The sequence below is a fragment of the Pyrus communis genome, chromosome 7 (assembly GCF_041283825.1).
Source record: "Pyrus communis isolate YQ-2024b chromosome 7, ASM4128382v1, whole genome shotgun sequence".
NCBI lineage: Eukaryota > Viridiplantae > Streptophyta > Magnoliopsida > Rosales > Rosaceae > Pyrus > Pyrus communis.
The window spans coordinates 4,844,197-4,871,081 of record NC_142571.1 but is presented as its reverse complement, the minus strand read 5'-3'; the positions used below and the strand labels follow the sequence as shown (position 1 = coordinate 4,871,081).

Here is a 26,885-nt window from a genome sequence, read left to right as displayed (position 1 = left end):
CTTAGTGAATGGGTATGGCATTTTGAAGGAGGGCTATTATTGCAAGGTGAAGAGATCATTTTACATAGCAGTGGATTGTTTCCAGCTTGTATTCTTTATCTTAAGGGACTCCAAAAAGGATTTCAAAAGATTAAAGTGGATTTTCTTTTGAAGATTGGTGATGACACAGTCATCTCCACGTGAATAATGATCATTTTAGCTCAGTGGTTGTGAAGATTGGTGAAGGCCATAATTGGAAGAAAAGCTCTTCAAGTGAGATCAGAGGCTTGAATGAGAGCAATCTTTCTGCAATAATCATCAGCCCTTCAAGAGAATTTAAAGATGCATTTAAGGCTGGGTTTTTGGGCAGAAATCATGAGGTGGGCAAAGATGTTTCTCATTTGGCTACGGTGGGTGAGATCCAAGCCCGCTGACACATCCCGATCGAGATCAGGGCATGCTGGCCATCACGTGGAAGTGACGAAACCATGTGCACAGTGCGGAAGCTAATAAAATAATAATAGAAATAGTAATATGAATAAATATAAACTAGCCTTACATAAAGTAATAATAAACAAGTGCAAGCGTAAGTGCGACACTAAGTTTAGAGCATGAAAGCCTAATGCAGTCCAGGAGAAAACGACACAACAAAAGTACACCCGAATGTGGTCCTACACTGGTGGTGGTCTGTCAGATATGCCGGGGAAATCATCAGGGAAGCCACCAAACGTGCTAGCCAACTAGAACCTGGAGGGGCGCAAAACAAAAGCGTGAGTGGGCAAAAACAAAGCTTTTCGAAAACCATTTAATAAATAAGTTCTAACCCCTCGCCGTAAAACTTGTATACTTCCCAGAAAATAGAGTACATATATATACAAATCCTGCTTAAGAATATGCTATGCCAAAACCTCAAAATGAAATGCAAGTGCTCAGGTAAAATCGCATCAATATCATATAAACTGTCAGCCGGAGTCACCTAACGTGACCTGTACGGCTGAATCTTGAGCTCAAATCTCAATCTCACTAACTGGACCTGCACACGAGTCGGAACCACCTAAAGTGGTCTGTACGACAGGCCTGGGTGTAATATATATATACGCTCAAGTTTTACGATCACGTGAAGGCTGTGCGAATAATCGCGGGTCACCTACGAGTCGGAACCACGTAGAGTGGTCTATACGACAGGACTGTGCACCTAACTTGGATCCAAGCTGAGCGTGTGGTGCGGGAGGTGAACATCACGTGAAGGACTGTGCCCAACTCTGGGCGGGAGCACTAACACCGGGGGTGCAGATTATGAGCTCTCTATGCATCTCAAATCACTACTGAATGTAAACATGAATTACATTTACCTGGCACTCACCTGTGCGTCCGCAGCACCAATGCATACACATATATAAATGCAACTAACCATGCATAACAAACGGCAATATAATATATGGCATATAACGGATAAACGTTTTAAATCACTTTCTGGGAAAAATATAAGTATATAGGTATATACAGAAAACCAAAAGCCCACTCATTGGTAATTGAAAGGGTCGTAACCCCCCTGCCTCGAGTGACCACGCTCGTCCTCGAGATAGGATTCATCTATATACGAAACAACTATAAAAACGTTAATTTTAAAGCACATAACCAAACTTAAGAAATAACTTCTCATACAATGCTCAAATGGGGTGTATGAATACACCAACGTGATCTACTCAACCTCAGGATCATCCCCATATTTTTAAAATAATTTTTCACCGTCGCACGCGCCCCCACGCGTCGGCCACGGGCAGGCACATGCCTGGCACGCTGACGGCGTCAGTTAACGCCGTCAGGAATATTTCGTTAACTTTAACGGATTCCGTCAACGGCGTTAGGAATATTCCGTCGTCTTCTCCGGCGCCGGAAAATTAGGAAAATTTCAAATCGTCCTATCTTCTTCGTTTTTCAACCCAATTTCATAAAATTGGTACCAAATTGAAGCTTACAACGAGAGGAACAAGATCATACTACTTTCAAGTGCCAAAATCCACGAAATCTCGCCGGGAAAAACCCCTAACTCCGGCCAACCTCGAAACTCGTGATCCCGACGTCCAAAACCTTCAAACGAACCATCCCGAGCCTCCTAAGGACCTCACCAAGCTTCCTACAAGCTTGAAATTCCCAAAAACATAAGAATTTACGTGTGCATGAACAGTACCAAAAATCGGGTATCCCGAGTTCGATGTGAAAACAAAGGTATTCTTACCTGAAATGGGTATGGTTGGACTACAATGAACCTCACGAGCATGGATATGTACTTTGTTTCTTCGATCTGTGAAGATTCGATGTGTTTGTGTGTGTGTCCGTACGTTTGGATGGAAAATGGGAAGGGAAATGGCACGGGACAGGGAAAAGGTGAGTGTGTGTGTGTGGGGGGGAATGTGTGGTCCACCATCAGCCAACAACCAACCAAAAACAACCACACAACGTAAAGAAATCGCACTAGGGGCAAAATCGTCTTTTCACACGTACGTTTTTTAAAATTTTCGGAACGAGCTGTCACACCCCCCTCACTAATGAATCTCCTATGTTAGAACTATCGAGGGATCCAACAAGTTTAGGCGATGCAAAACATTGTGCGGCTAAAAGATCCTAACTTGGTCTTTCTTTGTGAAACCAAGTGTTTGGTTAACTCTTTGTAAGTTCTTAAAGTCCAGCTTGGGTTTGATTGTTTTTTTGGTGTTAACGCCCTAGGTCAATCTGGAGGGCTATGTTTTTTGTGGAAAAAATGAGAGCAATGTCCGGATTCTCTCCAAGTCCAAATCTCACATTGATTCTGAAATTGGAGGCATTGGGGACTCTGAACATTGGCGATTTACAGGTTTTTACGGGAATCCGGTGCAAACTAATTGACGGCATTCATGGAATCTCTTACGCCAAATTTCCTCTACCATGTCTATTTCGTGGGTGGTTGGTGGAGATTTCAACGAACTTCTCTACTATGGGGAAAAGGTTAGAGGTGCTACTCAATCCATTGGTCAAATACTGGATTTCAAGGAGGCAATGAGCGACTGTAATCTCCGGGACTTGGGGTTTATTGGCAATCCCTTGACTTGGGTCACTTCCAGGAGTGGTGGAATTAAGGAGAGATTTGACCGCTTCCTTGCTACTAACTCCTGGAATGATGCTTACACAAACTTTAAGGTTCGTCATTTGGAGTCGTATAACTCAGACCATGTTCCAATTCTCCTCACTACCAAGTGCAGCCCAGTTACTCTGCGGTTCATATCTCATTCTTTTCAGTTTGAGGAGTACTAGACTCACCATCCAGAGTGTGCGGAGGTGATTCGTTCGGTGTGGAATCACGATATAATTGGATACCCTATGTTTCAAGTGGTTGAGAAGATTAAGGCTACTCGAACTGCTCTTCTTTCATGGCAACGTGCAACTTTCAAAGCTTGCCAAGTCAAATTGAGTAAGGTTTGCTTTAAATTACATTCTATTGATTGCCAGCCTTTTTCGAATTACACTATTGTAGAAAGACAGGTTCTTGTTTAGCAACTTGACTCCTTCTTGGCCTAAGAGGTGACCTATTGGAGACAAAGGTCCAAGACCGGTTGGATGCATCATGGTGACTGAAATACCAAATTCTTCCATCGGAGGGCTTATGTTCGTAAAAGCAAGAATTGTATTGTCGGTTTAAGGGGCATCAATGGTGTATGGTATGATAATTATATGGGAATAGTGTGACTAAGGACATAAATAATTCATTGATGCGGGATTTTGGGCCTGAGGAAATCAAAACAACTATCTTCTAAATGCAACCATCTACTTCTCCTGGTCCTGATGGCCTCCCTCCCCCGTTCTTTAAAAAATTATGGGTTATTGTCGGAGATGATGTGACATGTGCGATCCTTTCTTTCCCTAATTCCGGTAACCTCCTTAAGGAAGTGAATTATACTTACATTACTCTCATTCCGAAGGTGAAGACCCCGGAGGATAACTCAGCTCTGGCTTATTAGCCTCTGCAATGTACTATTTAGGATAGTTTCCAAGGTAATTGCGAACCGCCTCAAGCCATTACTCCATCATGTGATCTCCCATCACCAGAGCGCCTTTGTCCCAGGCCGACATATTTCGGATAACATAATTCTGGCTATGGAGTTATCTCACTTTATGTTCAAGTGCCGCATGGGCAAAAAAGGTTTCTTATCATGGAAACTTGACATGAGCAAAGCTTATGATCGAATTGAGTGGGGTTATTTGAGGAATGTTCTTCTCCGACTTAGTTTCTGCCGTAAGGGGATCGATCTAATTATGACTTGTGTCTTGACAGTTTCTTACACTTTTCTAGTTAATGGCATTCCAAAATGATATCTTCACCCGTCGAGAGGCATGAAGCAAGGAGACCCGATGTCCCTATACATGTTCCTCTTTTGTGTCGAAGGTCTTTCGGCTCTGATTGCCAAAAAAGAATGTGAATGACTCATCCAAGGTATTTCTATTTGTTCAGTGGCTCCCCACATCAGTCATCTCTTATTTGCGGATGATAGCTTCTTGTTCGCAAAAGCTACTATGGATGAGTGCCACCAAATTTTGCTTTTTCTCCGCAGCTACAAAGTCGCCTTAGGCCAAATGATTAATCTACACAAGAGTGAAGTCTCCCTTAGCATAAATGTAAAAAGAAACACGCACGACTCTATAGCCTCCAAACTTGGTGTAACTCGAGTGGTGAGACATGACAAATACTTGGGTTTCCCGACGTTTGTAAGGTGAAATAGGGGACAATGTTTTAATTTTATCAAAGAACACCTCTGGAAGCGTCTCCAAAGTTGGAAATGAAAATTCTGAAGCTCGGCAGGTTGGGAAATCCTTGTCAAGGTGGTTACTCAGGCAATCCTTCTTTACGCCATGAGTTTTCTTTTACCTAAATATTTTTGTGATGAACTTAATGGTCTTGTTACACGGTTCTGGTGGAATGGATCTGATGATGGCAGGAAGATCCATTGATTGGCTTGGGACAAGCTGTGTCTTCCCAAGTATGATAAGGGTATAGGCTTCGGGAATCTACATGTTTTCAATCTTTGGATGCTTGCCAAACAAGGTTGGAAGTTGTCAACTGAACCTAACTCTTTGGTGACACAAGTCCTTCACGTCAAATATCTTCCCTCTTCCTTTTTTTTTTTTTTTTTTTTTTTTCCAAGCAAAGGTTAAGCCCGGTGACTCATTTGTTTAGAGAAGCTTATGTGCTAGTCGAGAGGTGCTCACTAGGGGATCAAGATGGCGGGTAGGCTCCGAAGAAAAGATTAAAATTTGGGATGACAAATATATTCCTTTGTCGTCATCATTTCATATTTTCTCCCCCAAGCCTCATGTCTGCCCTATTTCTCTGGTCAGTGATCTCATTGATATGGAAGGGAAATGTTGGAGAACCAATGTCATAAGGACTTGATTCTCAGATTTGGAGGCCAAACTCATTCTCTCTATTCTCATTAACCATCGTCTACTGGAAGATAGACTCATTTGGCACTTTGACAAAAAAAGGTTTATTTTCTGTGAAAAACTCATATCATGTGGCACTTGACTTGGTTTCTGGTAGGATCAATCGAGCTTCCTCCTCAGGTTTGTCTGACCTTTCCTTGCTTTGGAAGAGGATTTGGGGAGCCAAAGTTCTGCCGAAAGTTTGAATGAACGCGTGGCGCATTTGCAAAGACATTGTCCCAACGAAATCCAATCTGGTAAAGCGTCGCATAACCTTTGACTTTCTAAGTGTACTTTGTGGCAGTGTTGGTGAATTAGGAGTCCATATTCTTTGTGACTACCCTTTTGCAACTTGTGTGTGGAGTTTTTCTCCTCTGGGCCGTCTACCTTGTGGCCCTTCATTCTCCTCAGCCTGTGATTGGATGATGTATCTCTTTCCCAAACTTGACAAGCATAATTTTGATTTAATTATAATGCTTTCTTATGTTATTTGGAGCGTTATGAATACTATGCTTTAGTCAGGTAAATGTGACCCCTTAACATCGTGGTTTCTCACACCATCTCCTGGTGGCAAAACTTCCAACTTGCCTCCACTCCTACTTCAGCTACTAGCTACTCTTCAGACTTATCGACCATGAAGTGGGTGAAGCCTAGGCCTGGTTTTTTGAAACTTAATGTAGATGGAGCTTAGAATGCGAACTGTCTCATTGATGGTGTATGTGCGGTTCTCTGAGACACTGCGGGCAATTTTGTAGCAGGCTTAGCTAAGTTTTTCCCTCACGTTCCTTCTCTTCTCTTTGCTCAGGCTTTGGCGATCAGGGAAGGTTTTGCCTTGACGTTTTGATGGTGTATGTGCATTTCTCCCGAGACACTGTGGGCAATTTTGTAGCAGGCTTAGCTAAGTTTTTCCCTCATGTTCCTTCTTCTTTCTTTGCTGAGGCTTTGGCGGTCAGGAAAGGTCTTGCCTCGACGTCTTCCAGGGGGTTTTCACAATATAGTTATTGAGAACGATTCACTACAGATCACCCAATCTCTTTGATCTTCTTCGTCAGACCTTTCTCCTATTAGTCTCATCGTCGAGGACTCTAGAGAGCTTTCCATGGGGATCACTGGAGTTTGTTTTACCCATATAAAACATCAAGCAAATGAAGTTGCTCATCGACTTGCCCGTTTCAGTCTTTCGTCCAGTAGCCCTTCTATGGGGTTTGAGGAACCACCGGACTTCATTTTAGATGTTTTATTCGCAAATTGTAATTCTGAGCAGTGACTGCTCCCTTTTTGTAATCCTTTTTCCCTTATCAATATATATCTCTATCGCCTTTGATTAAAAAAAAAAAAAGGTTTGTTAGGTCTTAGTTTTCAAACGCAATTGAAGGCACTTTGAAAACATTTTAAAACTAGATAGAAGAGCTGGTCGCTCGGTTTCCAGATTGGTCGATCGGCTGGTCACTAGTTGCCGAAATGTCTCACCAGAATAATTGTTGGTTGCCTAAAAATATGGTAAGGTCGAGTGGAAAACATGTATAATTGAAATATAATAGCATTTCTAAAAGAAATTTGGTTGACTTTTTCGTTGATACCTAAACTAAAAATATAGTATTTATCGAAATTTGTCCTTAGAAAAAGTATTTAATATAAAAAGCCCATTTTGTTTTTTGGTGTTGTCATTAACACTCCAAAAAATCATTTGCACTCTAAACATACAAAAATATAAGTGAACATATAGTTGAAATGAAGACACACTGACATTTTTGAAGTACCAATAACACCCTTCATCTCTTTTAATGGTCATTTATCCTTACTACTTAGACTTGATATTAAGGGTTGGAATTAAAATATTAAAACTGCATCCATTTATTCTTCATCCTTGATATTTGGTGTACCATAATTTGGGTCACTACTTAACCCACAAAGTATGTAAGACTGGAGGAAACCTTTGTCCTATAAAAAGAATCCTAACCCTCACTTTAAAGAGAACCTCTCCTTCCAAACCCTAGCCATTTTACCCTTTCAAAGGCATCAAACCTCGTCTTTTACAATGCAACCAACATTTACATAGTGGAATGGAAACTAAACCAATGTGGACATAGCCCCATCTCAAGATGAACCATGATACATTAGGGGTAGGCAAACGGGCCCTAGGTTCGCAGGGCGGGCCGGTTCCACGCAGTTCGAGGCAGGTCTAAAATTTGTAAAGACAAAACGGGGCGGGCTGAGGCAGGTTCACAAAATTATCGAGGTGGGGCGAATGCAAAAACCTTAGGAAACAGGGCCCCGTTTGGACATGTTTCTCCCAATTTTCACAAAATTATCAGAAATCCCAAGTCTAGGAATTAGTCCCTTCCTCGACTCCCTCGACGGCTCGACCTCGACTCCAACTCTCAAATCTCAATCGTCTTCTCCAATCTCACCTTACAGAAATCACCTAGCCCATCACCGCTGTCGCGAGTCGCAACCAACACAACGACACCACCCATCCAGCCATAGCCATAGCCACCACAACATCGCTGCCCTCAGAAACTCAGCCTAGAGAGAGAATAGATATAGAGCAAGAGAGAGAAGGCAAAAATGGCGTCATTGCTGAAATCCTTGGTGGATCCAAGGAAAAACTGGTTCGCCCACCAGCACATGAAGGTCGTCTCCTAACGCATCCGCCATTACGGTACACCTTCTTTTTCACAAACCCTAGCTTCTTTCTCACTCTATATGTATCTGTGTATGTATAGACCGATTTGATTGTATTAGATTTGAACTAAGCTAAATTGGTAATGAAAATTGAGGGCTTTGATACGACGATCTGTACAATCTCTACTACGATTTGGACATCAAGGAGGCTTTGAGTCGTTTGCCGAGGAAGATTATGGACGCTCGTAACCACCATTGAATACCTCCCCAAGCATCTTCAGGTGCCTAGTTGATCATCACAGAAAAAAAAAAAAAAAAAAAAATCAAACGACCCATGAACCCAGCCCAAACCGACCCGTTTCAACCAGGTCGGGTTAGGTCTGGTTCCTGTGTTGAAATATGTTATCCCTGGCCCGTTTCTTTTATACCTGAGTCTGGTCCGATCCCTTCAAAATTAGGCCCGGCCCGACCCGTGCCCAGCCCTATGATACGTCGTTGTGTTTTTGTGCGTTTTTGTGATTTGTAGTTGAAATTAAGTTGGTCCAAGATTAATTTAATTTTGTGCATCAACCATATCAAATCGAAAGGTAAATGAGCATGAATTCTTTAGTCACCAAATGACCTCGAGAATATTTTATGTAATGTAAAAATAATCACTTTGAAAAAACTACAAGTCATCTATGAAATAAAGCAATTTGGTGCTTAATAAACTATTAAAACTGATCCGAGTATAATAACCAGTTTTTAAGCTTGAAAAAAAATAAACCGTGGGTGTATAATGAAGGAAATGGAAATGACATTGAAATGTTACTTCAAATATCTTTTATAAGAGCTACTTAGTACTACGGTTTAGTGATATTCATATTCACTTGTAAGTGAGAGGTATTAGATTCGATTTTAACCAAAGACGAATTTGAACCACATTATTGCTAACTGATCGTGAGACTTAACTCACTCCCTCACCTTGTAGATAATATCGTTTATTTAAAAAAAAAATCTTTATAAGAAAATACAACGAGATAGTTCTCTGTTTGGGTAGGAAAGATGGAGGAGCAACAACTTACAGTAATTTCCCTTAAAAAGTGTTAAGGTACTTCAACTACAAAGTCAGAAATTCAATCCAGGGTTTCTTACAAGTAACACGTACCTTCGCTTAATTTCCGGGAAGAGGGCACGGTATAGGCCATGGAGAACTTACAAGTAAAACTCGTAAACATATACACGAAGGAAGTTGCAATTTTTATATCAATCTTCAAGCTCCATGATCTTGATCACAGAAGTATCGCCAATTTTTTGGCAAATGACCACACGGTCATGTGATTTTACGACACCAGTGGCCTTGCCATGGTCCAAAGCGATTTTAAGAATCGATTCATTTGTTGCATCGGTAGTTTCAGCCTGCAGGGGAGAAAGGGCAGATAAGAGAAAGAAACGTCTCAGTCTGATCCAATGGATAGCGAAGCATGCAAAAGAATATGTATCATGTGATGAACTGAAGTTAATCCACGTCTATAACCGACTCGGGTCCCTAAATGTAGCCTCCCCTTCTCCTTTCCTACCATTTTCAGAGATCTACTTATCTAGAATTTTGAAAAATTTCCAACTATATTCATTAGGGCAGCATTCAAGGTGAACGGGAAACCCAAATCAATCAATTTTAACGAAAGGAAAGATCTGGGAAACCATGTGAGTATTATATGCATTATGCATAGCTTTCTCCAATGCAATCAACAGGATATATCTTACTGGATGTCGAGGATCTGCTAGCATGGGAAAAATGCCTCTAACAATGAGTGATTGCCTTGCCTGCCAGATATTCATCACAAGAAAAAGATGGATATTATGAGCATCAAATTCAGTTGGAGAATGTAAATCATAAAGAATAGCATGATTGTCTGCTAATCATTCTTCTCAATTTTAAATCTTGAGTTTATAAGCGATATATGTTAAAGTTAGAGCATCCAAACCAAATCAATTGGCGCTCGGCATATAGACTGTAGAGGTTCAAGATATCAAGATATGTGTGTGTGTGTGTGTGTGTCTATGGTCATCACAGTACAGAATTCCGGATGCAGGATTTCTATTTTCAATTGGAAACGTATGGAGTCAAACATGTGGATCAGTTAATATTAGGTAACGTGGAGCAAGTATGGCTGTTGGGCCTGACATGCAGATGCATTGTCCGCTCTGATACCATCTTAACTAGAGCATCCAACCGAAAACCAATTGGGAATAAGTGGGGCGGCTCAAGATATGATCTACTTTCATGCATGTTTGAGTGGGACAAAGGAAGAAAGAAAACATTCAACAAAGTAACTGCTCCAGGATTATGTCCCAACTGGATAAAACCATTAGTAGACAAATTCTAGCATCTAGCTTCCTACTTGGAAAAATACACTTGCTAGTGCATAAAAAGTTAAAACCAAAGATGATCAGTTCAGTAAGAAACCTCAAAAGCACCAGAAAATGTCCATCGGAGTTGATTTGTCTTGACCCGAGGAATGACAACAGAAAGCACGGGCATTGTTGGTCTGTACTTTGCAATCAACCTACACTTATGCCCAAATAACAAAACCGGTACATACACAAGAGTGAACATAACAATTGCAAAAATATTTGTATCTAACATTGTAAACCATCTAAGAAAAACTTATTTTTATGTTTTACAATTAAAGTACATCTAACTGAACTTCAATCAGGAAACTAAAATTTTACATAAAACCAAGAAACATTAGCCTTACCCACTTCCTAAGGGCCAGTTTGATAACCATTTTTTGTTTCTTGTTTTCACTTTTTGTGCTTGAGATATGAGGAAAGTATATGGGGGGAAAGGAGGGAAGATGAAGTAGGGTGATGGAAGAAAGGGGAGGAAATAAAGAATAAATGAAAACAAAATCTTGAAAGTGAAATCAACTTAAAATAGTTTTTGGGTTTTGAATTTTACTTTTCAACATTTTGTGTGCCTTTCCTTAAACATTCCTTCAACATTTCTTCCACCATCCTTTCTCAACTATTCTATATCCCTCATTTGTCCCATGTATTTCCCCTCTATCTCTAACACAAAAATAAGAACTGAAAACTAGCAAAATGGTAATCAAACAGGCCCTAAGCATTTGATTTTATAAATACACATGAAGAGAGAAGAAGAGATAAGAGAGAATCACCTTGCAGCTCTTCCAGATGTAGTGAAGCAAATAATTACAGAGGCCTTCACCTTGATGGCCGCACGTACCTAGGAAAGATAAATTATATTATAATATTTTCGGGTTGTAGCAAAATAAAAGGCATCCTTCATACATGATTCTGTTAGCAGCATCTCTTCAGGGAACAGGCCAATGGTACAATAAAAAGAAAGAGAAAAAACAAAATGGTAAATACTGAAAGCACAAAACTACCGCAGAGGAAGCAATAGATTCCAAGTGGGTCATTGGTTCTCCAACATTTTTGACAGCCCTCTTAAAATAGAAATCTTGATTGAAAACTTTCTCCGCCTGTCGACAGTAATTTGATAAAAGAAAATTTCTATTATTACAAGATATAAAAGAACTGTTATAATAAATGTGGAAATGAACTCAGAACTTTCCCTTGTCATTGTACTTTAATTTATAATATTTTTTTGATAAACCATTCCTATGAAACATGCATCCTAATAATAAGAACAAAGAATTGTCCCACTCCCACCCTCCAAAACTGACTGACCACAAAACAAAAGGATCACACATTCTAATATGAGTCGTGTGACTATAGAAAGACCAATGAATCACTCTTTTAAGTATCAAGAAAGAGACAATGTTTTGAAATAATAGCCAGACTAACAAAACACATATTTCTATAGCCACTTTGAACAGTTGAAGCTCAAATGAGAGAGAGTGAACAGAATAGCCATGAACATTTTCCAATTTATTAATATTATATACAATTAATACTACAATTCCACCGGAATATGTTGATGCAGAATCATATCTCCTGTTTTATTTTATTTTCTTGTTTTCTTTCTTTCCTGTTGCTATCAGGGTTGGGATTACTCTCCTAATTGTCGTAGGGCTAGGTTATCATACATATGTGCTTTGTAAGTAATTCAAATTAGACAGACTTGATTGATTGATTAAACAAATCTTTTCCCTAAGTAATCTTCTCCTAAATTCTCCTCGACATATCTCTTTTTGTCTTCTAAATTCTAATTCTAAATTCTGGTATTTGGTTCTACATCAAATATACTCCCAGCACTTAGCTTTAGGAATGGGTAGCGTCTATGCTAGAAACCATCAAATTCTAGATAAGAAACGTTAAGACCACAGAACATAAACAATGCTCAGTGTGCTAATATAAGTCAGTTCTGAATCTTCAGAGAACCACAAAACCAAAGCTGAAATATTAAGAATTCTCAGAGAGAGGAGTGAAAAAAAATATAAAGGAATGGTCTGATATAAGAATAATGGGAGTTTCTAAAATGCACATCAACATATGGCAAACACACCCTCAGAAATGAGAAAAGTAATAGGATGGAAAAACAATGCTACTTCAACATTAGCTTTGGAGGTGCACGTCCATAAAAGTCTCTATTGTTGTAGGACAATCACAAGAGAAATGAAGAAAACAGATATATGGGCTCACTCCAACCTTTGGCACTGCACCACAGGTGTATTTTAATCACTCCAATAGAGAAATTAGAAAACTTTTGGCATCACAGTCAGAAGATCGCAAGAACTCCTTTCACCGTAAACTTTCAAAGCTCACAAAGTAACTCATGTATAGAACCATTGGCACATGAATCATTGAAAAGACTCAAATTAAAACACTTAAATGGCAGCAGATATATTCATGATGCCTCATGTGATATAAGATTCCAAACCAAGGATCCTAAAATACATGTGCCAAATGCATTTATTGCAAATAGGTATAAATAATCTGAATCATGTGGTTTTTAGTAATTGAATGGGCTTATTTATTATAATTTGAATCCGGCTCCACCATCATCTATAAAACACAGGGATGCAACAGCTGAAAGATTTCTCGCTTTTTCAGGAGAGAGAGAGGGAGAGCTTTATTGCAATACAGAAATGGAGTTACCTCAGAGCAAATTTTTCCAACAATGGAGATTGTCTCAACAGGGTACAAACCGCGCAGGGTCTCTGCACCTAGAAGAATTGCATCACTTCCTGCACAAATAGAATTGAAAAGTGGGTAAATAAGTGCACAGGTCGTACTTGTACATCCTATGATAACATTAACTTGTTACTTGTTTAATAATGCTCAAGCAACAGGAGTATTCCAATACCAATGATATTTACTAACACTAACAGAGCAACAATCCATGCAATGACATGGACATGAAAGAATAAATGAGATGGTGGAACCTGCCAAAGGTAACAGAAAGGAGCATATTTCATGTCAGAAGACAGAAGTTTACCATCCAGTACAGCGTTGGCAACATCAGTTGCTTCAGCACGAGTAGGTCTTAGGTTGTCGGTCATGCTGTCCACAACCCGAGTCACCACTGCTGGCTTTCCAGCCATGTTGCACTTGTAAACAGCAGCCTTTTGAAATAAAAATACCTGGAAGATCAAAGTAGGGTCTTTACCAGAATATTCAAGCCTCATTATAAAAAATAACCTCCAACTAAAAGTATATAGATACACATCCATCGAAGCATGGAAATTGGATACACACACGCACACACTAAAAAAACATTTGGTTCCCAATCCTCATTACTGTAAGTACCCCCCAGCTTTCAGGTCACCATCAGAGGAAATCGACATTTGATAAGTCGCTATTTAATTCTTCCTCCAAAATAATAGTCCACATCATAACAGAATATAACTTGTGCAGGTATACCCCAACATATAACAAACCATGGAGGCGATATTCAATAATATGCTGATGACGCCACATACAAGACATGGTTCTCACTTAAGTCATACCAATACAGTATATCAGGTAGACTGTTTGACAATGACTTACTCATTACTTTTGTGGCCATGTGCAGTTGATGTAAATACATAAAAGAACATGACTACCAAACTGTACCTTCTCTGGTGGGAGATCTATCCCCAGAATTCCACGAGAGACGATAATACCATCAGCTTCTTGCAAAATTTCATCAAAATGATTTAACCCCTACAAAAATAGAAGAGAACCTGTAAGCTAATTCAAATCCAAGCACAAGTATGACATTTGGAAATCTGATCAGTCACACATGATCCTTTCTGCCAAGAATATTCCTTACCACCATTACTGCCTAAATACTGACTACTGAGGGCTCTCCACAAATGTGGAGCCCACATGTCAAGGTGGTAACCATATCCATAATCCAAGCTGACAGTGATAATATTAGTCAATTTTGTTTTTTTGTTCTTTTCAAAGAAACTCACCTCTACATTTTCAATTTTTGCAAAAATCTGAGTTTGGTTGAGGTCGCCTAACTTTGAAAGAAACTCACGGGCCTGCATAACAAGAACGGCCTATTAAAACAGAATAATAATACTTCCTCAATAAGAAAAGAATAATAAGGAAAGGGTACTTAGTTTCTCCTTATATTATCAAAAGTAGAAGGAAACATAATAATATTACCCAGGGAATTAAGCCCTAAATATGAGTGAACCACATCATAAAGTAGGGATGAACATGGAGAAAAATTATAATTCACATAACACCCGAACAGACAGGAAATCCTGTCATGAACAGTCCTTACGTGGCGAACATCTTCAGCATGACGCGTATACGATAATGAGAGGAAGTCGATGGTGTTACGAACACCCCAAGTGCTTATGATCTGATAAATCATTAAAATATTAAAACACATTAAATAAGCAATTCATGTAACAATAAGATCTCCTTTGATAAAAAGTGATTTTTTTTATAATAGTTTCCTCCAAATTGATTTTAATGAGTTAACGATTACCTCCAAATTCATTTTAATGAATTCAACATTACCTCATGTACCTTCTAATTCACTATCAATAAAATTAGAAGGTACACAAGCGATCATTCAGCAACAATGAGTGAAGACACTCAAGGAATGAATCCAGAAAATGAAGAAAGACAAACAAACTTGACAAAGTCCATCTCCTCCAAGGTACAGCCTCAAAACAAAACACAAACCTCAGTCAAGATTAACTATACTGACTGTTACCTCTGTACAATACTTTGACAAATATGTCCAAAAAGAGTTAAAAACAAATCCTACCCCAAAAGAAGAAGAAGAAAACCAAGTGTTTCTTACCAACCAAACAATCCAAAAACTGACACCACTCTAAACACATCTGATAACTGCGTTCAGAATTTCCTTCTGAATTGCAATGCTAAACTTCATGATAGAAGGACAAATTGTAATCCATGCAGAAGCAGACAATTCAATTTTCAGGGTGGTTGGTGGATCTAATTATGTTAGTATCTAGTACCGTGACTTCAAAAGAAACTAACCTCCTTATCTTTATCGGTAAGTGTAGGCAGATCAATACGAATCTGAGAGACATTCAAAGTATACAATGACCCTGCCAAGGTAGCAGAATTCTTTATGAGACAAACCACATCTTCACCATTCACCTCAGTGACCTGCATTGTAAAAGAAAACGTTACAACAACATGTGAATCATTCTTTTTCCTGAGAATATTATATAAAAAGAATGCAGAGGGTACTCTTCAAGAGACATCTGCCAACCGAACGGATGGAGGCTCATAATAAATCTAATGGAAGCAAATGACATACAATAAGGCCATGGGACCATACCGCAGGTAGCAAATTTAGAGTTCCTAGAGGTTTTATTTACATTAAAGTTTTCAGGACCACCCAGGTCACTCATCAAATAGATAACTTCTGATGATCCCCTATAAATATCATGTATGCAAACAATAGTTGACCTTGAGAGACTACAGGTTCCACTGCCAAAGGTTGTATCAAATTTATAGCATTCAGTTTTAGCTTTAGTCTGCTACCAGAGCTTCACCTAATTCCCAATGTATGTCTAAATTGTTCTATTAATTTAAAATTTTAAAGTTGAATGTCAGCATTCCTTATCTCTCAGAAGTCAGAATCTGGTCCCACTCTTGCTTTTTTTACAAGATTTCTTTGGAACAGTTAGAAGAGTAACGAATAAAGTGGCTATTACCTTGTTTTCACTTCTAACTGAGTGACAAGGAATACATATCTGACTAGGCAAGGAGTTGAAAATAACATGCTTAATTTTGATTCTGAAACCAACTATACTACTACCAACTTCCCAATGGAACTCATATCTCTTATATTTCCTTACCTCCAGCCACACAGAAGTAGTTTCACTTCCCGTAAAGAGGTATTGACCAATAAAAATTGTATCTCCCTTCTTCACTGCCTGCAAAGACCAAATTTAACTTAACTCATTGCAGCAATGCCAACATAATGTGAGACATGTTGTAAGATAAATATACAGAACTAAATTAAGTTCTTACATGCTTCCAAAAATCAAGAGGAGGAAGTCAATATCAAACTATATGAACTGGTTTCTCTAAGACACCATTCCTGAACCTACAAGAGATGAATTGGTTCCTCCAAAATCTCGTGATATGATATGATATGGATGACTTGAACTTCTTTGTCTATATGTACAAGAATTCTACACCAGAAGTAAAGCATCTAAAATACAGCAAAAGTTCAAGAACTGAAAGAAACAAAAGAAACAGCACAAAATCACATAGTTTGAAATGGTTTAGTCATTTCATTTTTGTCAAAAAAGTAGACACACACAGTGTTTTGATAAACATAGAAAATCATCGTTATAATCATCAAATGGCTAATTTATTCCCCATTTGATCATTTTGTCAAATAATTACCCTTGAATGCAATGCAAGTGTGTGGGTGGGAGTGGGGGTTGGTTAGACTGAAAAACACGACTGCTCGTTGGAAAAACAAACAATGCGTCCAAAGCCCCGTCCCTCATTGATGTCAGAATAAGTCAGTCTCTTTCCAGGTTAGCTGAGTTTGGTAACTTCAAAAACAGTTACTTCATAGTTCGTCTTCACTCGGAGAAATAGATTGGCACGGCAAAGTTCATCGCTGTAGATCCAATAGAACCAAGGATTCTAACATAGCAAGATATTTTTCTTTCATAGAGATAAGCCAGAAAATATTCAGAATGACATCTTTCAATCATACATACCTTTGCCAGGCCACTAAAATTTACGGGTAGTAGATTTGAGGTGGCCTCTTGGTCTTGATCAGGTGTTAGGACAACCAGGGTGTCTTCCTGAAGAGATATGGGATGCTCACTTTTATTCACTACCTGCAACTCTGGACCAACTGTGTCTAGCATTACCTGAAAAATAGAAGATTAATAAACCAACTTGTAAGCGTACATATCCAAAGGGAGGTAAGTCAAAAAGTAAGTAAACCTATATCAAGCCTTTACAAGTTAAGGTGATTTAGTGAAAGGAACATAACAAATTAAATAATGCAGACACAAAAGCACAGTTAATTAAAAGTTGAATTTTAGGATCATTATATACAGTTAAATAACTTAGAGACAAAATGCAGAGCTCATAAGAATAGCATGCTTACTGCACACAGTTTATTGGTACTCTTCATTGCAACCTTCAGGTTTCCCAATGTCTCTTGGTGAAACTGAGCATCGCCCCATGAAAAATCAAACCGTGCCACTATATATACATGGAGGGTGTGAAAGGAATTATATACTTCAATTAGTAAAATCAACGGCATATAAAATTCAAAAAGGGAATTCAAATTGAACAGACGGAAAATAGATAAAGGATTTACCAGAAGCAAAACAACCACACAGTATTATCTTTACAGTGAAGAAATTGTACCGCCAAAACAGAGGTACATAAGTCTCAGACGGTGTTTCTTATCCTTTTACTAAAGTATTATAGATGAAGGGAGATAGCAAAAATAAGAAGCTGGCAACTCATAATCAGGCAGATGCACAATGAAAATTATGCATAGCAGGTGAGCAATACCAGACATTCCTGCCTTCAAGCAACCGGAGATTGTCTCAACCGATTGTGATTTTGGACCAAGCGTTCCCACGATCCTTGTCATTGCCGGAAAGAATGTCTGTAAGTTCAGAATTCATCAAAGTTAGTCACGCATTCAAGTTCTTTCAAATCACTACGGCCACATATTCACCTAATAACCCACGGAAATTCAGAGAATATTTCGGAAACAATAATATCCTGTTTGATTGCTAAGTAAATATTTCTCTAATAAGAAATATCACACCCTCCTGATGATCACATTTTCTCAGAAACCAAACACATGATAAGAATTAAGATGCTAGAAGGAAATACAGACTCCATCCAAACCCACAAACACAGAGAGTTGATCTATACTTGCTACAGTTTAATTTTAAGAAACAGCCAAACAGGTAGTACAAAGAGGATATCCAGGCATTGTTTGTTTTCCATCCAATCCTTCACTTTCTCGGGAAACAAACACACTGCAACTTGGTTACTTGCTGAAGAAACAAAAGCAAATAATTGGCTCTCTCTCTCTCTCTCTTCTCAATCAGAAACTGAAAATTAACTAACAATTTCAAAGAAACGGAAGAGTTAAAGTGATCGGAATTACTCACAGGCTTGGAAGGCTCGAGGATCGAAGCCATCCTGATCGGCTCTTCCAGAAGCAAGTGAGACGAATGCATTTTCACCGCCGACGAAGAAGAAGAAGAAGAAGAAGAAGAAGAAGAAGAAGAAGAAGAAGAAGAGCAACAACAACTGCAACTGCTTGTGGAAAATGTTCTGTTGAGAAAGTGCGATCAGAGAGCGTGAGATTTTGATCAGCTTCTTTTGTTCGCTCATTTTTAAATTATTATTTTAACTCTGATTTTTTTGTGCTCAGCTTCCTACTGTACTGTACTGTACTTACTTGTTTACGAGCAGTAATTAGTTAATTACGGCGTCAATTAGTGAAAAATCAAATACGGTTGTTGGCTGGAGAGCCCACGCGTCAGTTTGATAGGAGGACAGACTGGATCGCGTGCTCCATTCGTCAAGCCTTTGTCTCTTGTTTATGAGATTGCTACAGGTTAAATTCCATTTGAATCCTTTGTTTACATTTTAATCATTCATTGTCTATCGTATGGTTAGAAAGCACTAATTTTTTTTTATTTAAGATTAACCATAAACAGTATCTAATAAAGGCTGATGAATATATAATATGCGATAATTCTGAGAATTCTTAGTTAAATGACAGAATCTCTTGGTTGATTTTGTTTTGTTGCATTAATTTCGGTTTCTTATGTGAACGATTAATACTTTAGTTTATGGGTATTATCATTGACAGTTAGTGTGGTTTTTCGTTTTTTAGATTGTTAAATTAAGTTCGACTCATGTTTTTGTCTTAGTTGTGATACAACCAATTAGCATAATAGGAAACTCTCAATCACAATAATGTATTACGGTGTTTATTTTTTTATTTTTTATTTTCTAAAAGAGGACTAGTTGGTAACTTTTGAGAGCTAACAAGACTTATAAAAACATTTCAGCCTCATTTGGTCATCATCGTGCAATTTACCAGCGCCAGAAAATCGAACCCAAGACGTGCTGTATGAAATACAAATTTAGAATTCATCTACAACCGTTAGACCAATCTATGATGGTTGTATCACCGTATTTATTGAGTTGTCATGAGATGTATGAAGGTGATTGTGAACTACATGCTTTATATTGAAATCAAACTAAATGTGAGACTAGAAGTTTATTTATTTATTTTCTTTTCTTGTTTTGGACAAATTTATTTTATTTTCTTTGTCGTCTTGATGGAATACGAGTTTTAAATATAATTTTTTTATTAATTTAATTCACCTTCTAAATTCAAGTTTTTCATCCACCCCGGATTCGGGGCGTAATAAAAAAGAACCAGTAAACGCAATTGGGTTAACATTATTATATTCAATTATCCAGATAATGAATGGATAGACGAATATCAAAATCATATGTTTTAAACTTTTATTTATTTAAGAAAAATATAATTATTACAAATAGTGTTGCTGTTTTTTTTGAGAATTTTAACGAAAATTTTTTAGTACGGTTTAGTTTAATGAAAAATCATATTTTTACATTAAAAATTTAATTATAGTACTATTCATTTTATCTTTTATTTTATTTTTATCGTTAAAATTCAAAGTTTTCAAATTTTATTATTATTATTATTTTTTTCTTCTTCAAAACACCACATCAATATTTTTAATTTTTAAATTTAGACAAAGATGGAGTACCTTCTGGAGTAAGAAAAAGAGAGAGGTAGAAAATATAAGAAAAGCGGCGTTTTCAACATCTCATTCTGCTCGCTTTCTCCGCCGTTTACATTCCAAACCCACATTCAGAATCGCCCCTTCTCTCCCAAAAATGGCAGAAAACACAGAGATTGTAATCAAAGAAGACGACCCAAAAGGACCCAAAAACTTGTTTTCACTCTTCCCCAAGTTCAAGCTTCAACTCCCCTTCCTGAAGCAAGAACCAGAAGCGGCAAGCGTCGTTGTTGATGAGGAGCCAAGGAAACCAGAAGAAGGAACTGAAAGTAAGACGCCGAAGCCGGTCGTTGTGAGCTTCCCGAAAGCGCAAGTGGTGGCTCCTCCGCCTGTGGCGGTTGAGTGCGAAGAGCCCATAACGAAGACTTCCAATCCTATTATACTCTGGCAGGCATGGCTTTTTTACTCTGGTTTATTTTATTTTGTTGATTTTTTTACATGAAATTTTGCTAATTTGTTGTATATGAAATCTGGGTTTTCATTCATGATTGTATGTGAGTTGGTTTCTTGCATCCTCGTATTTGAACTTGGAATTTTTCGTAATGAAACTTTAATTTAACATGAAGTAAAAAATGGATACGTCTTGATTTATGCTGGTCGTTTGAATTTTTTATTACCAGAAACATAAATTGGATAGGAACGGGACTGAGTGTAGGAGTTTAGCTTCATAAAAAGGGTTTTTCGGGTGTATGCAACTTTCGATTCACAACCCTTTGTCAAAGTTTGCATTGCTGCACCAAGAAAGGGTGAAGGAAGTGTGATGAAGGGTTTTTAGTTTTGTTTGTACACTGCCTACAATCATCCTGTTGTTTGTTTGTTCTCACGGTTTTTTCTCGAAACACAAATGTGTAGTAATTATTGACATGATGATGGTCTGGTGAGGCCTAGAGATTACAACTACTTACTTGTGAGATAGAGGTCTTTATATGTGTTTAACTGGTTAAGCAGATGTAGCTTAGTGTATGGGTTGGCATTTTGAAGGAGGGCTACTATTGCAAGGTGAAGAGATCATTTTACATAGCATTGGATTGATTCGAGCTTGTGCTCTTTATCTTGAGGGACTCCGAAAAGGATTTCAAAAGATTAACGTGGATTTTCTTTTGAAGATTGGTGACGACACAGTCATCTCCACATGAATAATGATCATTTTAGCTCAGTGGTTGTGAGACCCTGTATTTTTTAGTCCAAAAATAACGTATTTTATTGTCATAGTGAATCCTACCAAATATATATCTTATAAGTTCTAGACGTTTGGTTTTGAGATCGCAGTCAATTCAAAACCAATTTGAAACCAGTGTGCTTTCCACCTATTCTTTTATATCTTTAGGTATTAGAGTGTGCTAGCTGGAAGTGCATATTAAGCACTCTAGTGCTTACCATTGGAAGCTGTAACTTAGACATGGCTTGAGGTAGTTTTATGTCCATCTATAGTGATAATTAGGAAATGAATGAGCTGCTTGTAAGCAGCCTTGCAGCTGGACGCAGCAAGTGGGATTTCAAGGTGTTTATCATGCAATTGACACCACTTGCAGGAATAAACTTGGCCTTTACGTTTTCAGATTGGGTGGTTATCTCTTGCCACTTTATCAACCAATCACTGGGTCCGGGGCATGACTGTGCTCAAAGTGTCTTGTTTCTCTTGGTATAGTTGGAAAATATGAGTGGGGAAAGTTGTCATGGAGATTTAGGTGGGCAGTTTAATATGATGCAGATATAAGTTGACTAAATCCACGTGATGGCTAATAGGTGAGATAACAATAGCAGTCATTAACTCTATAGTACTGGTGGATTGAGATATTTTACCAAGATCTTGAATGATTGACTTGTGTTGATTGTTGAACTGGCATTTCAATGTCGTATCAAACGCAAGTAAATAAGTCGTGGTCGACTATTCTGCTTATAAGGCAGTAAGACTTGGAACATCAGTTTGGTAGGGATTTGATAATTGTGAGCATTGCTGAATCTTTACATCTAAAAGCTTCCACTAGTTGTCATGTTTTTCAAATTTTGCACCGATGGTTAAGATGCATATTTCATTGTTGTATCAAGAAAAACCATTCATATTTTGTTTTACACGGAAGCAGAGAGCAATTGTATGTTCATGATTCATAAACATACAACTTACACACACACTTGTGAGACTTTGCTATGTGTCGGTGTTGATCTTTTATGTTTGAAGATATGACTCCAATTTGTTCTAATCGGTCCATTGAGGAGAGGCATGAACTTGGTAGCTACAAATCTGTGTCTTCTTGATAAAAACTACTCGGATTAGCAAAAACATAGTTACGACTTAGTTGTTTTTTCCACAAGCTTGTACTTTAGTTCAGATTTTGATAGCATGGTGCTCACCATCAATTAGGCAGAAAATGTGTTGGCTTTCTGTCCATTTTTTCTCTCATGAACCAGTGACTTCCCGTCGTGTTTTAATTATGTTACTTTGCCTACTTTCAGCTTTCTGCACTTGGAGGGTATCTGGTTTTGAGGTGGCTTTGGGCAAGATGGCAGGAAAGAAGGGATAAAAAGGACGGGTCTTCGGACGACGGACGGTCTAATGCTGATGAATAGGTTTTTCATATGTTGACTACGCTTGAAATATGGAACATAGAAACTGCAAGTTACTATCTGGATTCCTTGAGTGTGCTTAGTAAAGAGAGTGTTTTCTCTTTCACTTTCCAGTCTTGATTTCGTTACGACTTATAAGATTTACTGCTAGTTATTAGATCCGTTCATTGTTTTCTGGGATGTGGTTTTACGTTCACACAACTTCTGCATTGCCTTGTGAATTAAAGTGAAAGAACAATTTAAACGTTTGGGACTTTCATTACCTCGGTACACCGCCACGGTGACGTTCCATGCCAACGATAAAATCATGAAGCAAGTTTTACCAAAGTACAATCATGAAGCAAACTTTCCCCCAGTAACGGTTGAATCATAATGTCCCCTTAACGTTATTTGGGGAGCAGTGATGGTAAACCCTGTAAAGTGCATGTAATAGCTAGTTGTCGTCAGCCTGCTTTTCCTGGACCGTTGGATGTACTCGGGTGCCTGATTGTATACATAAAAAACTGCGTGTGTGTGATAAAACATGCAACCCGCAACACCCGATTGCATCAACGCAGTTATCCCAGCAACTTTTCTCAGGCTGGGCCCATGGACAAGTTTGGCCCGTTCTTATTTTGACGGCCGAATATGGCAAGCCCGGTAGGATTGGGCTACTGAACTTTTTTTTTTTTTTTAAGTTTCCATGTAGCCCTTCATTGGAGATGGGTTTGAGAGCAAAATGGGCTAAATTGGGCCATGTAGCCCTCCATTGGGATGGCCTAACGATGGGATTTACAATGACGGTTTTTATTTTTAATATGCTTATCTAATGTCTATTTGTTTGTTATATGAAATGAAAAAGATTATGTATTAAAAAAAAAAGATTAAATTAAAATATTTTTTTAGATTGACATGACCCTCTATCTTTTGGTATCTGACAATAAAACTCAATAGAAATGATATTAGAATTTGTTTATTATAAAAAATTTGTCAATATATTTATTAAGTAGATGAATTGATTTTGATTAAAATACTTTTAAAAAGGTGATCAGATAATTTAACAAAAATATAAATAGATTTTCATAAAATAATTAAAAATAATTTATAATGGACAAACTTGAAAAACTCTTCTATCAATTTTTGTTAGAGACCAACATGTCAATTTCAAAACCATTTGCTAAAAAGTCTAAATCAAAACTGAAAAAGAAAAAAAATGTTCTGGAAAAAGTGTTAGAGCAACTCCAGCCCATGCCCAATGGACTGGCACCAAGTGAAGAAAATGGACTGGCACCACATTTTTCTGCTCCAGCCCGTGCAATTGACTGGCACCCAGCCCGTGCCAGTCAATAGCCCAGCCCAAAATGGACAGACCCATTCCCCGGTCTGTTTCTGGCGCGTGCAACACACGCGGTGCCCGGGGCGCGTAGCCGACAGGCTGTGCAGGCCCACTTGCAGTAGTCCGGGGTGAAGGATACGTAGCCTCCTCAGAGCCGTTGGATTTCCAACGGCTAGTTTTTTAGGCCGTTGGATTTCCAACGGTAAAAAAAATTTAAATTTAAATTTTAAATTGGACCGTCCGATCACAGATCAACGGTCCACGTTTATTTCACCAAAAAAATTTAAAAAAAAAAAAGGCCCAACGGTCAGAAATTTGACCGTTGGCCACGTGGCGTAATGAGTGCTGTTGGATTTGATTATTTTTCAAATCCAACGGTCCCAATTAATTACAACATTAAAATTTATTAAAAATTAATTAAAAATTGTCAAAATTTTTTTTAAAAATACAGAAAAATTTTTAAAAATTAATTTTTTTTTTCTATAAATACCTAACCCTCATCTTCCACCTTACACCACATTTCAATATTTTCTACACTTTCTACACTTTCTACATTTGAATATTTTGTACACTTTGAGAGAAAAAAATGACTTCGTGGAAGCTTAGTGAAGATGTTACGTTGTGTGAATGTTGGGTTCGCACTACTCATGACCCGATTACGGGTAATGAGATGGATAAGCGAGAAATGTGGAGTAAAATTACGAAATCGTTCAACGATGTACATGGAAAAGATGTACATGGAAAAGATGCAAGATCTAGTAATTTCTTATTTACTTTTAGAACTTTATTTAATTTCTTATGTAATTTCTTATTTACTTTTAGAACTTTATTTAATTTCTTATGTAATTTCTTATTTACTTTTAGAACTTTATTTTAATTTCTTATGTAATTTCTTATTTACTTTTAGAACTTTATTTAATTTCTTATGTAATTTCTTATTTACTTTTAGAACTTTATTTTAATTTCTTATGTAATTTCTTATTTACTTTTAGAACTTTATTTAATTTCTTATGTAATTTCTTATTTACTTTTAGAACTTTATTTAATTTCTTATGTAAACTTAAAACACCAAATAAAATTACATAAAACACCATTTAAACTTAAAATTACATAACCTCACCATTTAAACTTAAAACACCAAATAAAATTACATAACCTCACCATTTAAACTTAAAAAAAAAAAAAACAAACACAGTAAATAAGATTACTTAAAAAACAATACACTTTATTCTTCAACCACAAGCCTTATTTTAATTATCTTCGCCTTCGTGCAATCTCCACCGATGGTCAATCAAGTCATTCTGGCGGGCTATGTGCCAGTATGGCTTTTGCAATGAAGTGTATCGTTGAACGATCAATTCATTGTAACGTCCATCCCGTTCCAACGGCTCGTGTTGCACGGGATCTTCGGTCCGGTCATGAGCATAGTAGATTTGTGTTCTTGAGTTGTTCATCGGATCTGGCTCGTATTCATCGACGGCATCATAATCATACTCGTCTTCAACAATCATGTTGTGGAGAATAATACACGTCATCATGATGGATCGAAGAGCCTCGACATCAAACATTCTAGCTGCAGCCCTGACAATGGCCCAACGAGCTTGCAAGATACCAAAACAACGCTCGACATCTTTCCTACACCCTTCTTGACACTGTGCGAAGTGTTTCTCTTTTTCACTCTGCGGGTGTGGCACTGTTTTGACAAATGTTGACCACCTTGGGTAAATACCATTTGCAAGGTAGTATGGTCCCTCGTACTTATTACCATTAACCCAATATGTGCATCTCGGCCCACGCCCTTGTAGCAGTTCGTCAAACACTGGAGATTGGGCAAGGACGTTTAGGTCATTCTGAGCTCCTGGAACATAAAAAAAAGCATGCCAAATCCATGTATCAAAAGAAGCCATCGCTTCCAGAATGATACTTTTGGCTCCTTTTCTGTCGCCATAAGCTCCTTGCCATGCACTTGGACATTTTTTCCATGTCCAATGCATGCGGTCGATGCTTCCAATCATGCCAGGGAAGCCTCGCATCTCACCCTTCCTCAGAAGCCTTCGCATGTCCCTTGTCGTGGGTTGCTGAAGGTACTCATTGGTGTAGAGGGCTTCAATTGCAGAGCAAAACCGCATCAAGGACTCCAGAACGGTTGTTTTTCCCATCCTTGCGATCTCATCCACTTGATCTGCAGATGCTCCATATGCAAGCATTCGCAAGGCAGCCGTAATTTTTTGCTCAGGAAGAAGACCTAGAACATGAAAAGCATCCTCTTTTTGCACAAAATATGGATCATGGTTGCAAACATCACTCATGATTTTAGCGAACAAACTTCGTTGCATTCTAAAACGACGTCTAAAAACATGATCAGGGTAAACGCTGTTGGGAATAAAATAATATTCCAAGAGATCTTTACCTCGTCTTTCCCTTCTTCTATCGATGTTTGCCGCACGTCCGGGTTTGGCTATCTGACCCATAGCTTCCATGATACGGCGGGAATGTGAGGCCCTCCGCCTTCTATGGTGATCATCCTCATCCTCCTCCATTGCGAAGGCCTCATCTCCACCTCCACCTTGGTCAAGATTGACCAATTCTTCCTGTTGTGCCAACAACCTTTTCTGCTGCTCTTGCAACTGTTTATACGCTCTCCTTGAAGAAGACATTGTAAGAACTCAAGATTTGAAAACGATAAAAAATAATTCTGAGCTAAAAAA

At 38.2% G+C, this 26,885-nt stretch overlaps 2 protein-coding genes across 2 annotated transcripts; one reads left to right on the top strand and one right to left on the bottom strand.

The window, feature by feature from the left end:
- Positions 1-9,022: 9,022 nt before the first annotated feature.
- Positions 9,023-18,850, bottom strand: LOC137735260 (pyruvate kinase 1, cytosolic). Its single transcript, XM_068474673.2, has 16 exons — positions 18,621-18,850; positions 18,007-18,103; positions 17,591-17,688; positions 17,193-17,348; positions 16,311-16,388; positions 15,481-15,612; positions 14,750-14,830; positions 14,430-14,501; positions 14,086-14,175; positions 13,469-13,613; positions 13,129-13,217; positions 11,454-11,549; positions 11,223-11,290; positions 10,508-10,607; positions 9,805-9,864; positions 9,023-9,456 (listed from the first exon to the last, which is right to left on the bottom strand). Exons 1-16 carry the CDS (start codon positions 18,687-18,689, stop codon positions 9,304-9,306), a joined length of 1,584 nt encoding a protein of 527 aa, XP_068330774.1. The 5' UTR covers positions 18,690-18,850; the 3' UTR covers positions 9,023-9,303.
- A 1,417-nt stretch (positions 18,851-20,267) lies between these two features.
- Positions 20,268-23,037, top strand: LOC137735406 (uncharacterized). Its single transcript, XM_068474832.2, has 2 exons — positions 20,268-20,688; positions 22,752-23,037. Exons 1-2 carry the CDS (start codon positions 20,395-20,397, stop codon positions 22,863-22,865), a joined length of 408 nt encoding a protein of 135 aa, XP_068330933.2. The 5' UTR covers positions 20,268-20,394; the 3' UTR covers positions 22,866-23,037.
- Positions 23,038-26,885: the final 3,848 nt, after the last annotated feature.